This window comes from Pieris brassicae, chromosome 3 (genome assembly GCF_905147105.1).
Source record: "Pieris brassicae chromosome 3, ilPieBrab1.1, whole genome shotgun sequence".
Classification (NCBI taxonomy): domain Eukaryota; kingdom Metazoa; phylum Arthropoda; class Insecta; order Lepidoptera; family Pieridae; genus Pieris; species Pieris brassicae.
The window spans coordinates 13,704,255-13,719,218 of record NC_059667.1 but is presented as its reverse complement, the minus strand read 5'-3'; the positions used below and the strand labels follow the sequence as shown (position 1 = coordinate 13,719,218).

Here is a 14,964-nt window from a genome sequence, read left to right as displayed (position 1 = left end):
TATTTCATTTATTTATTTTAATGGGTTTATAGCCGTAATACCTTATTCCATCTAAGTGTGAGTAGCATGTAGATAAAAATAATTTTGAAAAAAACATTGACATCTATTATTTAAGACAATTGAGAGGAAGAAAGAGGCAATTGAAAAATTAAAAAATAAAATAAAACCAGTAGTGCTACAACCTTTTTAGGCCAAAACTGCTGTCCGAAATTGACAAACCAAGCATAACATAATAGTGTTATTGGGTTTAATTCCGGAACTTAGTGTGTGCAATAACGGATAAATTCGCTTTTGAACCGTATAAGTATTTATTTAATGGTTTACAAAAGTACGATTCGCGCGAGGCCTCCATTAATCTTTGGTAATTACCTGACAGACAGACTGAATGACGTTACTTTGCAAATATATAAGTGACTCAATTAGTGTAGTAATAATATAATAGAGTAATATTTTTTTTATAAACAGGAAATATTTGTATGTATATATTAGTAACAAACTCTAATACTACCTACCTATTCAAAAAAAATTCTACTTCATGTCCTAAGTTTATTTCCAACATATTTTTCTAATCTATCCATGCCGAACCTGTAGTGATTAATATATTAATATAGCATGGCGTAAAACTAGGGATTAAAAGGTAGAGGCATATTTTGGTATAGGCCTGCACCACAAAATGCCTGCTCTGGCCATATCATTATCATAGAATACGTGAAAACTAGATAGAAATCGAAACGGACAAAAATACGCATTCATTTGTTTGCAACTTTCAATTAAATTGAAAAACTCGATGGAAAATAAAGAATAGAAACTTCAGAATGCAATTCCGGACACCTTAAAATTCAACGAAGTTAGTCTTTGTATATAAAAGTGGCTTTTAGCCAAGATAGTGTTCTATAAAAGTATTGCAATTGTTATTTTCTTGAGGGATTCGACGACCTAATTAATTACCGATTGTCACAAATATTACAGCATTGATGATTGCAATGTGAATTGGCTTTAATTCACAGATATTGGAACGCTGTGTAATTAGCATGAAACATAATCCATGCGTTATACGAAGTTATAAGTACTGTTATTTAGAAAACATTCAATTCTAAATAAAACTACTTACTTTCTCACTAACCTTTTTGTACACGAGATAACGAGTAAAATGTGGCAAAGGGGTTTAAAAATAGTGTAAGGGAGAGCGGGCTTACATAGAAGACTAAAATATCTACCGCTCCGTTGAAACAAAACGTATAAAAAGAAAAAAAATCTAGTGAATATAATTCGTTTATTCGTGTAACAAAGATATGATCACTAAATTAATATTGACTGCGGCACTGATGAAATTAAAGATTATGTTTGTAAATATTTTCAATACTTGATCTGTGTATATAAATGTATATCATTTATATTAAAAGCTACTGGCAACTTTTGGTTCCTACTGAGACGAAATAAAACAAATTCCTGTTTAGAGAATTATAAGTACGATAATTATTTATATGTAGTTTCATTGTGAACATATGAGTAAATGTTATCATATATATTGTAGAAAGTAATTGCTGGCAAATTAGCCTGAATGTTTTCATCGCTTATCATGTAAATACGTACCAACAACATCTCGATTTAATTTATAGCATCAGATCAGAGTCGTGATATAATGTTAAATATGATACCCGTATATCCAAAACTTATTGAATTTGTCGTCTTTGGTGTTTTTAAGCATATTACATTACTCTTTGATCACAAAGGTAAAATATTTTCTTTCTCCTTTAAAGTGTAATACTTGTAATCGAAGCTGTGTAGTGGAAACTTAGAACAGTTTAAAATAGAAACAATTTTAACAGTTTATAAAAGGCGAGACTTCTTTCTCGGGCAAGAAATACTGTTTACTCGTTACATTTATACAGTGTTACGCGACGCCCCTTGAAAGTTTGTCTGGCGAGGCTCAGGGCGATTGAGAAGTACACTTTTCTTTGTTACATATACGGTTTCTTCGTAATGGATTTTAGAACTAGGAACCTTTGTGCCTGCGCACAAACGTTTAGAATACATAACTATAAAATAACTGTTTTTTTTCTAAATTATTTCCGATAAATGTCCACACTACTTGTTTCGGTCGATTCAATAATTAAACAAATTATTTACACCAGAGACGACACAGACGTAGTAGAAGTGGTAGGTCACGGTGGATTCTTATGGAATATTCACAGGTTCAGAATTTTCAGCCTGTCTTTGTGGCAATTCACCTTAAGAGACGGTGTTACGATTTGTCCTGACTGACTGTCCAACATATGGCTATGACAGGTACAACACTGAACAAATTATGGGAATGAACGTAACAGAGACGAACGTCGAAGAAGTCATGTTGAACAAAAGCTAAGGAGAATCTTTCTACAATTTTTGTATATATTATACAGAAATCAAAATGTTACAAAATTGGTGGTGCTTGATCATCATAGTTACCAATAAGTTAAGTTATACATATACATAAGCTACTTAATACCTCTGACGACAATATGATCGGGGAATTATCTAAAGAAAATATAAAAAAACCTTGTTACGAAGGGTTTTCCTATACAAATTAATTTGCCGTTAGCGGCTCCTGTTGTAAAGTTATTTTGTAGTAGGCCTCTGGACAATAAGTAGCAATAAAACAATATTTAATTATTACTTACGTTTTTATTACTCTTATTATTATTGCTTAGTTCTATCATATCAATAAAATAAAAACAAACTATTTTTTCATATTCCTTATAACAGCAAACGCTTTGTAGGACCAATTTATTAGCTGTAAAAAATATTTTTATGACAAATTAAAAGAGCGCTGTTCTGCCTTTTTGTTAATCTAATGTTTAAGAAGGCTTTGTTTGTATTAAATTAATTTTCAAGTAACACGTTTATATGGTGAATCCATCAGACCAAATTTAGATGACGTGTCTAAGTCACAGGAGGCATATCACTTCTTTTCCTATAAAAATGTTTAATGAATGAAATGAACGCCCAGAACGTACGGGAAGAGAATTGTCGTAGGATTTTAAGTCGCTGCGGTGGTAAATTATATAATAAATTAACACCTTTTAGTATAAATTTATAATTGCACACTTTGAGGAAAATTCGAATTAATTTCCTTACGTTCGTATAGGTGTCGAGGGATAGCGTGAAAATCTTCCCCGCAGTAACTCGCAGAGGGCGCTTGCATCGTTCCATGAATACGATAATGAGCATTGTGGTTTTAGGGTCTAATTTCAACCAGGGTCCTTCGTACGCCGCCATACTGAGCTCCAAACTCTGAGACATATAATATTCTCTTTATAGGATTATCTCCTTCAAGGTAGAAAATCTATGCCTATTTTTCGTTTTGTTTGAAGTAACGAAGAGATACAAGAACAATTTGAACTAAAATAATACTGACTTATTCACAGCACTGTTAGCTAAGGCACTGCTTTCAACCACGGGGTTCAAGTCCCGGCGGTGCACCAATGGATTTTTCTTTCTTTGTGTGCGAGCAAGTGTCAACTTACTCTTAGAAAACAGTACATCTGAAGTCCAAAATACGTCGGTGTGTATCAGTCACAGAAGGCTGATACTTGTCCATGAAGACGATCAAGGAAGCTGATAGAGAATTACCAAGACTATGGCTTAGCATAGCTTTTTATACCTTCTTTCGTCAATTGGCACCTCCTTTTTAAAGTATTATTCTACGCTAAGTATTTTCATATAGAAAACGGCATAAATATCTAATTAATATTTTAAAATAATAAGCAGCTAGGAATAATGCCAGTAGAGAACGGGAACAAATTTTTCCCTCCGTACATTTTTGCTTTTACTAGTTTTTAGTTTGGATATTTCCTCTAACAGAAATAATAAGCTTTTCTGTAAGTCATATTTTGTATAGATTTTTTTCATTACTGACGTCTAGCACCATGGGGCAGATGAAGTTTAATTTATGTTTGTAATAAAACTTTGGGTTAGAGAAATAATTTTATTTTGCAAATAAACATTTATTGGTAAATCACACGTTTTAACAGTAACGCTAGTTTATTTTCGTGTCAATGTTTAGGCTATTAATGTGTTTCGTTGATACGTCTATTACTATCATAAAGAAAACATCTCACTATAGTATTAAATCACGAGAAATAAGCTTATAATCATTAAATATTTATACCTCTAACTAACAAGCGAATAATGTTTAATACGCATAACAGTCAATTGTAAGGGTCACAAAGTAAATGTAATAAATGGATAAAACGTGTTACCTTCAGAATGAGCTCGTTCCCGAACCAGCACAATATGAACACCTCTATCAACATACAAGCCAGGTAGATTGCCATCCAAACGATTTGTATGGGATGACATCTTGGATTCTCGATCTGCGGACGTTGATAAAATAAACATGACAATTTTATTCGATTTTCAAATTAGGTACGTGTTCCGTTATCGGAAAGAGAGGATAATTTTATTATTGGTAATAAAATTACGTATTATTCTATCTTAAGATATTTATCGATACTTTATTCTAGCCAGCTGCCCACTGAAGTATTTCCGAACCAATTCGATCGAAAACCAATCGATTTAGGGTCCTTCAAGAAAACAGCATACCAATTCCTGAAAGGCCGGCAACGCACTTGGACGGCGGTATCAGTTAACATCAGGCGAGCTTCCTGCCCCTTACATTAAAAAAATATATTATTGTTGTGCTCCTAGAATTTTAGCTTGTTGATATTACAGCTGCCACGTTTTCAGTTAAAACGTTTGCCTTTTTTAACTGAGTCTAGAGAAATCTATTGTTTTCACCAATGTAGTTTGAGAAATATTAGTGGGTAGGCAAATAATAAATATATAGCTTAACAGCTAACATAACAAATGCATTATTTTTTACGCCTTTGTATCCCATATATCATTTTCTTTTTATTTGAATGAAGAAAATGATAAAAATATACGAACACCAAACATGCGTGCTTAATGTTACGTACAATTGTTGGTAATTTATTGATCGTAAATTAATATACCGCTAAATGATGACGTCAGCGTGCTGTCGATCGGTAACACTAGACCTTGTTTACTAGGCCATGAACCAACCTAGGTAGACTGATTTAGTTGCACTATATAGGTCAAGTGTAGAGACTGAGCTCTAAATGAAGGCGATTTTCAATTCGTTTTATGGAGATTACTAGGGCACAGATTACAGCACTGTGTTGGAGTGTATCTAATTTCGTCTTTGGGGCGTTGGAATACTTGATAGCATTGGCATTCACCCTGGAGCCGCGATGGGTGCATGCTTGTTGATACTCATATCATATAAGAGTACGATATGGAATCCAGTATTGAACAAATGGTAAGAATATGAAGGCTCCGTTCTCTCATACGTAGTTGGTCCCAAAGTTCTGTCACTGGCACATTATTTTTAAATTTCGAACATGATTTTATAAAAAAAATAATGCATTCTATTTTTGAATGTTTGACTACTGTTTTAATACAAAAAAGCAACCACTTTTCGTAATTTTACACGATGGAGCGGACATTTAAAGAAAACCAAATAGCTGTTATTGTGTTGCACACAATGGGGCACTCGCCGAGTATCATTTTGAAGTTGCTCAAAAATTTGAATTTAACGCTTAGGTTTGTGTACCGTACTATTGATAGGTACAGTGAAGTCTCCAGTGTTGAGGACAAGAAAAAAACTAGCCGGCCAAGCTCCGCAAGAACAGCAGAAGTAATCAGGCCGCGTTAGCAAGAAATCCTGTCTGAAAACAGAAGTTATATAAAAAAAAGAGTGGGCACTTACTTAATGCTCGTCTGAAAATAATAATGCTTAAGAGATCCCGGTGTTGTTAAAGCGGTATGCGAAAAACCGATTCCGTGATATCCTCTTTACGGACGAAAACATTTTCGATATTGAAGAGAAGTACAATAAACAGAATGAAGCTGGAAATAAAGTTCCGAGGGTGCAACATGGACATCATCCATTATCATTAATGGTCTGGTTGGGAGTGTCCTAATACTAATGCAAAAGTGTACCAAGAGACGGTTTTGGATTGGCTTGTCAAAGACCTGCTTAGCACGCTATTTGCGGAATATCGGACATCAATTCGTGTTTCAGCAGGACTCTGCGCCAGCACACAAAGCCTAGACCACTCAAGCCCGGTTTGAGCGTTAAAACATCGACTTGAGGATTGGCCTTCCTCCAGTACGGGCTTTAATCCTTTGGACTATAAAATTTGGCAGGTCTTGGAGAGGAAGCCTGTAAAAATTTCTCATAAAATTTTTGGAGTCTGAAGTCACATTTAAAAAAAGCAGTCACTGAAATCGACATGAATATGGTGCGTGCTGCGATAGACGACTGGCCGCGGCGCTTAAAGGTCTGCATTAAAAATAAGGGAGGTCATTTCGAAGAATTTTATTCCTTAATTAATGTACTATAAATTGATATATCACTTATTAAAAACTGATCAGTACTTTTGTTTTTATAATTATTTCCGTTTATAACAGAACTTAACAGACCGACTACGTACAATATACAGAGCGACAGAAACTAAATTATATATTCTGTTTATGTTAATATTATTAAAATTTATTTTTAATTGTAATTGTGCCAATATGGAATTGGCTTCATGAAAGGGTAAAGATACCCGTATATAAAAGTCCTAAGCGGTAAGTTTCGACTTTGAATCTTACCCTAAAGATAGCCTTCTTTTGGGAAAAAGAATTTCTTTCCGTAAAAATTATCTTTTTTCAGTGAGAAAAAAATGTACCATTTTTAATAAAATGACGCTGTTTAAAATCGTTTTGTATTAAGATTCTTATTAAGGCGATAATTACATATTAGAGATAGAGAGAGATAGATTACATAGGTAATTTATAAATCCTTTTTGCTTTTGACACATAATTTTCCCTCTTTCGTAGATTTTCATTGCCATTCGTGCGTGAAATATATAGGCTACGTCACCTTCATCTAAAAACGTATTTGTCTTCATAACACGTATTAAGTTACAAATAATAATGTTATATTTCGTAATATAAGAGATACTTCAGCTAGATATTGCGTAAATAAAACGTAGTAATGATTGAGTATTTGGATGTTCACAAATTTTTTTTGTTAAATAGCCGAAAAATAATAAAATCAAAAAAATATTAATTTGGTAGACATTTTACGTCAACCAGTGCATAGTAGTAATAATGTTTAATCCTTTCGGACCTAGAAATAGGTTTATATTATCTTTGAGACCAACGGTAGGATTAATCATATGTGTATTAAAGTATAAACCAAATGAATAAAGCAACACATTTGGTACACAAAACACATATACAGATAAAACAAAACACAATATATAAAATCCTAACTGTTATAACATAATTTATTATATAATGTATACTAGTTATAAAATGTAATAAAATCATGCATGACTGTTAACAGTATAATTAACTTGATAAGCCTGTAAATATGTCACATATGTAATTACCGAGAGAAATCGGACTCCAACCAAGCAGAGAACCATAACACTCAGCATAAATTGTAATGCCGAAGCCAAGCTGAACGCACTTTCTATCATGGATACATATCTGTAATTAAAATTATTAAAAAAATGAAAATATATTAATTTTATTAAAACAACAAACAAAAAAAGTTTAAGATAGAGTTGGGCCAATTTTTGGTTACAGTAACAGTAACCAAAAATTGGCCCAACTCGCCTTTAGAATGCAAACTAGAACAATCAACAACATTTCCAGTGTGAGGTAATAAGGATGATAATCTTATAAATGTGTTTACCATCACTTTACTTACGTATATATAAGTAAATAGGAAATTCCAGTCACACGCGTTCTTACAAACATTTCTATTCTATTTAAATAGAAAATATTTACCTAATTATAGCGTTATAACGTAGAATACATTTCTTGACCACGAGTTTGAGGTAGAAGTCATGGTTTCCGACAAATTGTCCCTCAGCTATTGCTTTTTTACGTCTTCTCATTGCTATTTCTCCAAAGTTCCGCAGATTGAACGAGAGTATTTTTATCTGTCCGACTGTAAAAAGTTATCTCATGATACAGCTCGGATCCGCAACATTGTGCGAGTTAATTTGCAAATACAAACTGGAGTGGTAATTTTAGTGTTTTGTACAGTAAAAATCAAGGGCGCAAAAATAAGGATTCTTCCAAAAAGATATATCTTATATATATAATATATGAACATACTAATATTCACTTTCTAGAGCATATGAAGAGAAAGGACCGGGAGGAAGAAGGAGAAGAGGAAGCCCTCAAAAAAGGTGGAGATATAAAATAGGAGAGTTGGCAGCAAGCGATTAAGGAAAGAAAGCCATGGACAGAGTTATTTGGAGAAAGCTGGAGGATGCGTTAAACGGTAAAGTTTCGATTACAGATACTGAAGGATATCAGGATAACAAGAAAAACAATGTGTTTAAAAATCTAAGCTTTATATTCTATAATTAAACGGACTTTTATTATTATTATGAAGGACTCGAGGTCGGCCTTGTAAATCTCTTCCTATATTTTGCAGTCATAATACTATGATAAGGACGTTCCATTTTTTCGTTGGTAACATTTTCCCGAAGAGACTTTTTTGTACATGCGCACATGAAATCTTAAATTTTCTATAAGAAGCGACCTATGTACTCTTCTTCAGAGGATCTATTTTCTAAACCATCTTTAATAGTCAATTTCCTGAAAAGAATGCAACATTTTTCTATTGTTGACAAGACTATATATTTTATGCTTAGCTTCCTAGAAGCATGACTAGCCTTTTAGTCGAATTTATTATTTTAAAAGAGAGTTTAAACTGCACTAAAACTATTACGTTTTGTTAAGAATGATAGAATATAGCTTCAAAAAGTCTCTTTTTAGTAAACTTAGATTTAATAGCCGTCAATTGTAAATTGAGAAAAACTAAATAAAAATGAATCTCTTTGGAGAGACTTCACTTTCATAGATCTAAAGGAAAAAACGATTTTCCTCCTCCTTATGGTTTTATAATTAAATGGGTGTAACATAAAAATATATCCTTAAAAATAGGAAAACGAATAATACATTTATTGACGTCGTATGTCTCAAGTATAACAGGAAAATATTTGTGTGACTAAGGTGTGTTTGGAAGGATAGGTACCTAATGTATAAAAATAAATTATTGGATAATCTAACGAAGTTACTGGGTTTGATTACCGGCGAAACATTAATTTATTCGACTTGGCACCACAGAGTGCTGGTAAGAAAAATTGCCCCTCACTTAATAAAGCAGCAAGTTTACAGTCCACATTTATTTAAAATTCTTTCGAGAGCGATACAATTGTAGTGGTCATACAATTTTTAGTTACCATTTTTATAGTACGATTTGCCTTAAGCCTGTGGCCGGTAATGGGTCTTTAAATAATAAAAAAAGATAGATTGGGTTTCAAAATATAATCCTAAATTGCATTTCCGTAATTAAACATTTACTTTTTAATATATACAGCTACAATTTAACATTCCTGGTTTGAAGTTAGAATTCCATAATTAAATTCATAGTTTTTACTAATAATAAGATTAATTTCGAAATGTATGTAGCAAAAGCATGCAAGGGGGTGAAGGATATTCTGTGCGACTTAGCTTAAAGCTCACGCCAGAGCGCTCTGCTGAATTAGGTATCTACATAATAGAGTACGTTAGTGTTTAGAGTTAGAACGTAAACTTCGATGGCTTAATATGATTCCCTAATGGTGCAAAATACGTGAATCAAAGATACAATTAGCTTGTGCTTAAGCTTTCTGGGAATATATTCAATGGGACTTAGTGAAATTAATTGATATTAGTTGGTGATTATCCTGAAAATGAAATGAAATTAATAAAAAAACAATTGACACACTTTACATTTTAGAATTGTCGTAATAAATGATTATATTTTAGTGAAATGTAGAATATAGATGTGGACAGTGAAAGTCTTCTAACTTCTAAACACGGTCATACATTCGAATCCCGGCTGTAAATTTACGATCCGTGTTTGCTTTACAATGTGTCTCTCATTACTGAGGTCGTAGGTTTGATCTTCGATTGTGCACCAATGGACTATCTGTCTTTGTGCGAATTTATCACTCGCTTGTACGTTTACATTGAGAGAAAATCGGCATGTCGAAGATCCAAAAAGGTAGCTGGCTGATCACTTACTATATATAAAAAAACAAATGATCACGAAACAGATACAGATATCTGCGGGCAAAGCCTTAATGATTGTATCCACTGGTTTGTATTCGACTTAAATGTTGAATTTTTTACCAGGCTATTCCAAGCATGTTACATCAACCTGAATACCGCGAGGACTACATCGTAATTGTAAAAACGTTTCCATGTGCGCTATTGAATGTTACAGAGTGCGGCATATTGCATATACAGACAATTTATTTTTTCGTGTGTCTTGACTAAGACACCATGGAACATTACGATCATGCTAAAACGGAATAAATACAGGCAAAGGATAAGGAGAACTGATGCTAGAGATGACACTAGCACCAAGAATATTTAACTTATTGATCTGACACTAAAACCTTCCGGAAATATTCACTCTTTTCTTTGTTTATGATTAGAATACAAGATACATACAGTTCAATACTTACTTGCACAAACAACGAATGCAGCTAACATAGTATCCATAGCGCCATCTATAATGCACGTAGCTGGTTTGTAGTATACCTGTAATAACGTCGATATTTTTTTTAATATAAGCGGGTGTAATGTTAGGTTTTCTTAGATATTTAAAGTTCGCTAACCTAGTAATATAATTATACAAACAATGAAATATTCTTTAAATAATAGTAATAACACGTCAATCAAAGTATGATAGAATCGCTGACAGAATTAAGGATGTGATAAAAATGGTATTTGGAACAGTAAAAAAGGTAATATAAATCTCGAACTCAATGGCATTAATTCAGCATTTTCTGAATTTTCCCCGTACGTCACATTTACAGGAAATTGTTCTGTTACAAATTACATAAATCAAGATCGTGACTGACAAAGTCATATAATACATTTTTTCATATAAATTGGTTGGTACGGGTACTATCACACAAGCGAGACCTGCCAATCCCAGGAAGAAAGAAAAAAATTATACCTTAAAATTAGGAGCGTAAAAATCGTTTGAGAATTAGTTGAATATTATTTTTAGCTAATCACTCATGGGACAAATTTGTCTTAGTATTTCTTATAAATAACAGAACAGGTCGATCGCGAACAGGTGAGCGATGGAGAAGAAGAAGACGCGAACGGATGCGAGGTGTGGTTATACATATTATTATTAACATTATTCTTAAATAAATGTTAATTGTATACCAACACATTCGCGACCTTTGCTCTGCCAGCGACTTAAACGTTGTTAAACACTTTTTTAAGTTTTACACAAGATAGATATGATGCATGTTGTGTTTTATTCTTACTCAGTTGATATCTACTTAGAGTGTATGTTGTGAAACAACGCAAACCCACCAAAATTTTAATAATATGGACGTATTTTTTTACTCACATGATGAAGGTATATGATTGGATAGGCTGGAGCTTTATTTACATTTATGTATGTGTACTCAACGTTAGTCGGTAATATTTCAAAGTTTTCTGCTAGGGGCATTATCATCGCCACTACAAAGATAAAAACGGGTCAAGAGTGTCTTAGACTGGTGCTTTGATGTTATGCCATATTATAAAATTGTAATAACTGAAACTAAATAGTAACATTGGTACTTTATTTAATTTACGTTTTAAAAAATACTATAAAATATTATATAATTTTGACATATTAACAAAATCTATAAAAATTAAATAATTAAAAATTGTGATGTAATAATGCAAGTAGTGTGTTAGTTTTACACAAGAATTCGGTCAGTGCTGTCTAAGGATGGTAAAAGATATCGCCGTCCTCCGACACCTATTGCCAGGAGGCTCGCGAGTGCGTTGCATCATTTAGTACTCTCTTTACTTGACTGAGTCGAATTGGTTTGGTAATACTTCAATAAGCAGCTGGTTCCACATAGTGGTGGTCCGCGGTAATAAGTGCCTTAAGAAACGCTCATTTATCGTATCACGAACGTCGATATGATACGGTTGGAAGTTCGTATACAGGTCCGAAGATGACCACCAGATTTTAAAAAAAATATCACAAAAATATATTTATGGAAAAAGTCCTAGAATATGCAACGCCAAAGGGTCAAGCTGTAAAGTGAGTGGTCGTCAACGATTCAAAACCTATGTTGTCAAACATTATCAAAGCTCAGATTTTCAGTTAGCTCCACCAAGTATACAATGCCAAAAATGTGTACTTAAAATACAAACACTTATAAATATAATAACTAATAATTTAACCCTGTTAGAACTTTTAATTAAAACTGTACAAAATTTAACATGCTCAAGAAAAACATATTCCATGCCATCCGAAAGATTTAGTACGTTCAGAACATACGAAGTTTTTCAATTTGCTTGGATAAAATGCTTTCAAAGTTATAAGTACCAGGAGTCTATAAATCACCTGAAACGGCCCCAACGCACATAGTGGAGTATGAGGTCATGACAAACCGTGAGGTTTTAATACTATCTCTCAAGATTTCCCTATGCTCCTGCTCGTCTGGCTTGAACTCCTTGCAATGCAAATATTTAAGCAGTCTCAAAATTTTCCTCTTATTCAACCAAAACACCGCCACTTTGAAATATGTGTACATTTCGCTTAGAAATAAATAAAGCCTGAAATATTTTGAAGAAAAATGAGAATACGGTATTTTTTTATATACCTATGAACGTCAATAATATTTTCCCATACAATTAAAGTATTAAAATCATTTCTGATTTAAAAAAAGCTTGGGGTTTTATCTTTAACAAACGATCTCTTTGGGTATTCTTTTCATATAGGTACTTTATTTTATCTAGAAAGGTTTTACGAGATATTTGTAACGGATATCACAATCTAAATGAATTGACATTTCTATGAGAAAGATATCAAAACCCACTCTTCGGCGTATATTTTTTTATTGGAAGTCACGTTACGAAAACTGTTGTATTGGTTTCGATGTAATAATAATATAAAATAGTAAAGTCGTGGTATATGGTATATAGCTTAATTTATACTTTATAATACGATTTAAAGAAAAAAGTAAAAGCTAATTGTTTTGTTTACCCTTCAGCGATTTCTCCAACATTATCCTGCCGTTTCAGTAAATATTCGATTTCTCCAATCGCAGGCAGAAAACAAACAAGCCACAGTACAATTACGGTATAAATTATCTGCAACCAGAAATACAAACAATTTGGCGAGTACTTGTTATACCACATTCCATAAAATTTAAGCCAGTAGATGTGTATAGCATGGTAGAGATGCGGGTTAAGATCGTCCCAGGCTTCTAAAACGCCGTAAGGCAGATACGGCTTTATGATAGACAATTTTCTTCCAGAAGGTTGCGGAAGGATTTTCATTATTCTAGAAATATGTCTATATGTATTAGGGGGTGATTTTAAAATGCGGCAGAAGCCTTTCCGCGTATCGTATTTATGCTCCGAGCACATTATATTCGTTTATTATTCCAAACATTAAGTGTAAGCGCTGTTTTCGTATTTATTGTTGTATCGCATCGTTCAGAATCACTCAGACGGTAAATTCGGTTATTTAGAAGTTAAAATGCGTAGACCATTAACTATAATGTTTATTTGAATTTCTAAATGTTTTAAATTGACTCTTTTAAATATACATACACGTGTATAAAAAGGTTTGAATATAAAAAAACTCGAATTGTTTTCAAAAGTGAGAAAATGAATGAAGAGCGTTTCTTGTATGTGTTGTTGAATAGCTTATAAGTAGCGTGTGCTTATAAACTATTCAATATATTTTTATGAAATCAAATATCGAAACAAACAAACAAACAAAGCTAAATATTAAACTAATTTTTCTACATTATACAACATTATCATAACTTGTACTTGCACTTACGTGGTACTTTATGACTATTTATTCTACCGTAAAACAAAACGGGAGGTTATCAATTTGATGTTGAGTTTTTTTCTAAGGAACATGAAAATTTATCGAACGCTTTAGCGGTATATAAGTGAGTGTCAAAAACCTCAATATTTTTAGTTTTACTATTTTCAACTTAACTATATTCTGCAAGGCACGTAACGTTGTAATGTAGTAGTACTGTAATATATCCCCTTAAGAACATAATTTAATACTATTTTGATAGCAATTATTATAATTACCTTAGCGATGTAATTAGCTACTATAAGAAAATATAGCTCTCTCTTAAATATGGATAATTGTATTTTCAAAGTGCTTCGCTGATATTAACAATTTCTATTAAAACACAAAGAGATTATTTAAGCAAATATTTTTGAAATAAAAACCTTTATATATTTGCAAAATTGGTTAATATTCAAGGTGATTTAAGTAATACTTTTACGAAATAATACATGTTCATTCTCATAGGTCAGAGAAGCTAAGAGTATGTTAGTATTGGGAAATAAATCGGTTATAAATATTATAAATGAAAAAGAAAGATGTCGCTAGCAACACTTAGCTGTCATTCCAATGACAGATGTCAACTAACACCTCAGCCAATCAGCGACATGCCCGTCACTACGCTTGCTGAAAGGAACGGTTTGGCAGAGTATTTTTTATTAATAATTTTAAGAGAGTGTTAATTGCTTATAACCCTTTAGTTTACTTTTTTTGATAAAAAGGTGTATAATAATTTAAATTTTCGTGTTATATACGTGTATAGCTTATTATCAGGAGGCCTTTCTGCTATATAGATTTTAAGAAAACTCTAATTGAAAGATATTGTGAATCGTGATTTTATAAAAACAATTTGTACTTATTCCTTTCTTAATGATCGAATCAATCTCAATGTACTTCTATTACGGCAGAGTGAAAATAATTCATCAAATGAGTAGCTAAGGTCCACCCTCGAGGGTCTGACTGATCGCCGGCTTACCAAATACATTATGCAAAAAAGTGAT

At 32.7% G+C, this 14,964-nt stretch overlaps 1 protein-coding gene across 1 annotated transcript; it reads right to left on the bottom strand.

The window, feature by feature from the left end:
* Positions 1 to 2,719: 2,719 nt before the first annotated feature.
* LOC123707125 (odorant receptor Or2-like) lies at positions 2,720 to 13,344 on the bottom strand. The gene is made up of 9 exons (XM_045656934.1): positions 13,133 to 13,344; positions 12,491 to 12,684; positions 11,495 to 11,607; positions 10,590 to 10,665; positions 7,849 to 8,011; positions 7,446 to 7,545; positions 4,242 to 4,355; positions 3,118 to 3,273; positions 2,720 to 2,773 (listed from the first exon to the last, which is right to left on the bottom strand). The coding sequence occupies exons 1-9, from the start codon at positions 13,285 to 13,287 to the stop codon at positions 2,720 to 2,722; spliced, it is 1,125 nt and encodes a 374-aa protein (XP_045512890.1). The 5' UTR covers positions 13,288 to 13,344.
* Positions 13,345 to 14,964: the final 1,620 nt, after the last annotated feature.

What these genes read in the sequence shown, in the direction of transcription:
- LOC123707125 (XM_045656934.1), bottom strand. Translation starts at nt 13,287, where the DNA reads ATGTGGTATAACAAGTACTCGCCAAATTGTTTGTATTTCTGGTTGCAG. An exon ending in GTTGGAGAAATCGCTGAAGG is followed by an intron (nt 12,685 to 13,132) that starts GTAAACAAAACA and finishes TTTATTTCTAAG; the next exon opens with CGAAATGTACACATATTTCA. An exon ending in TTGGAGTCCGATTTCTCTCG is followed by an intron (nt 4,356 to 7,445) that starts GTAATTACATAT and finishes CAACGTCCGCAG; the next exon opens with ATCGAGAATCCAAGATGTCA.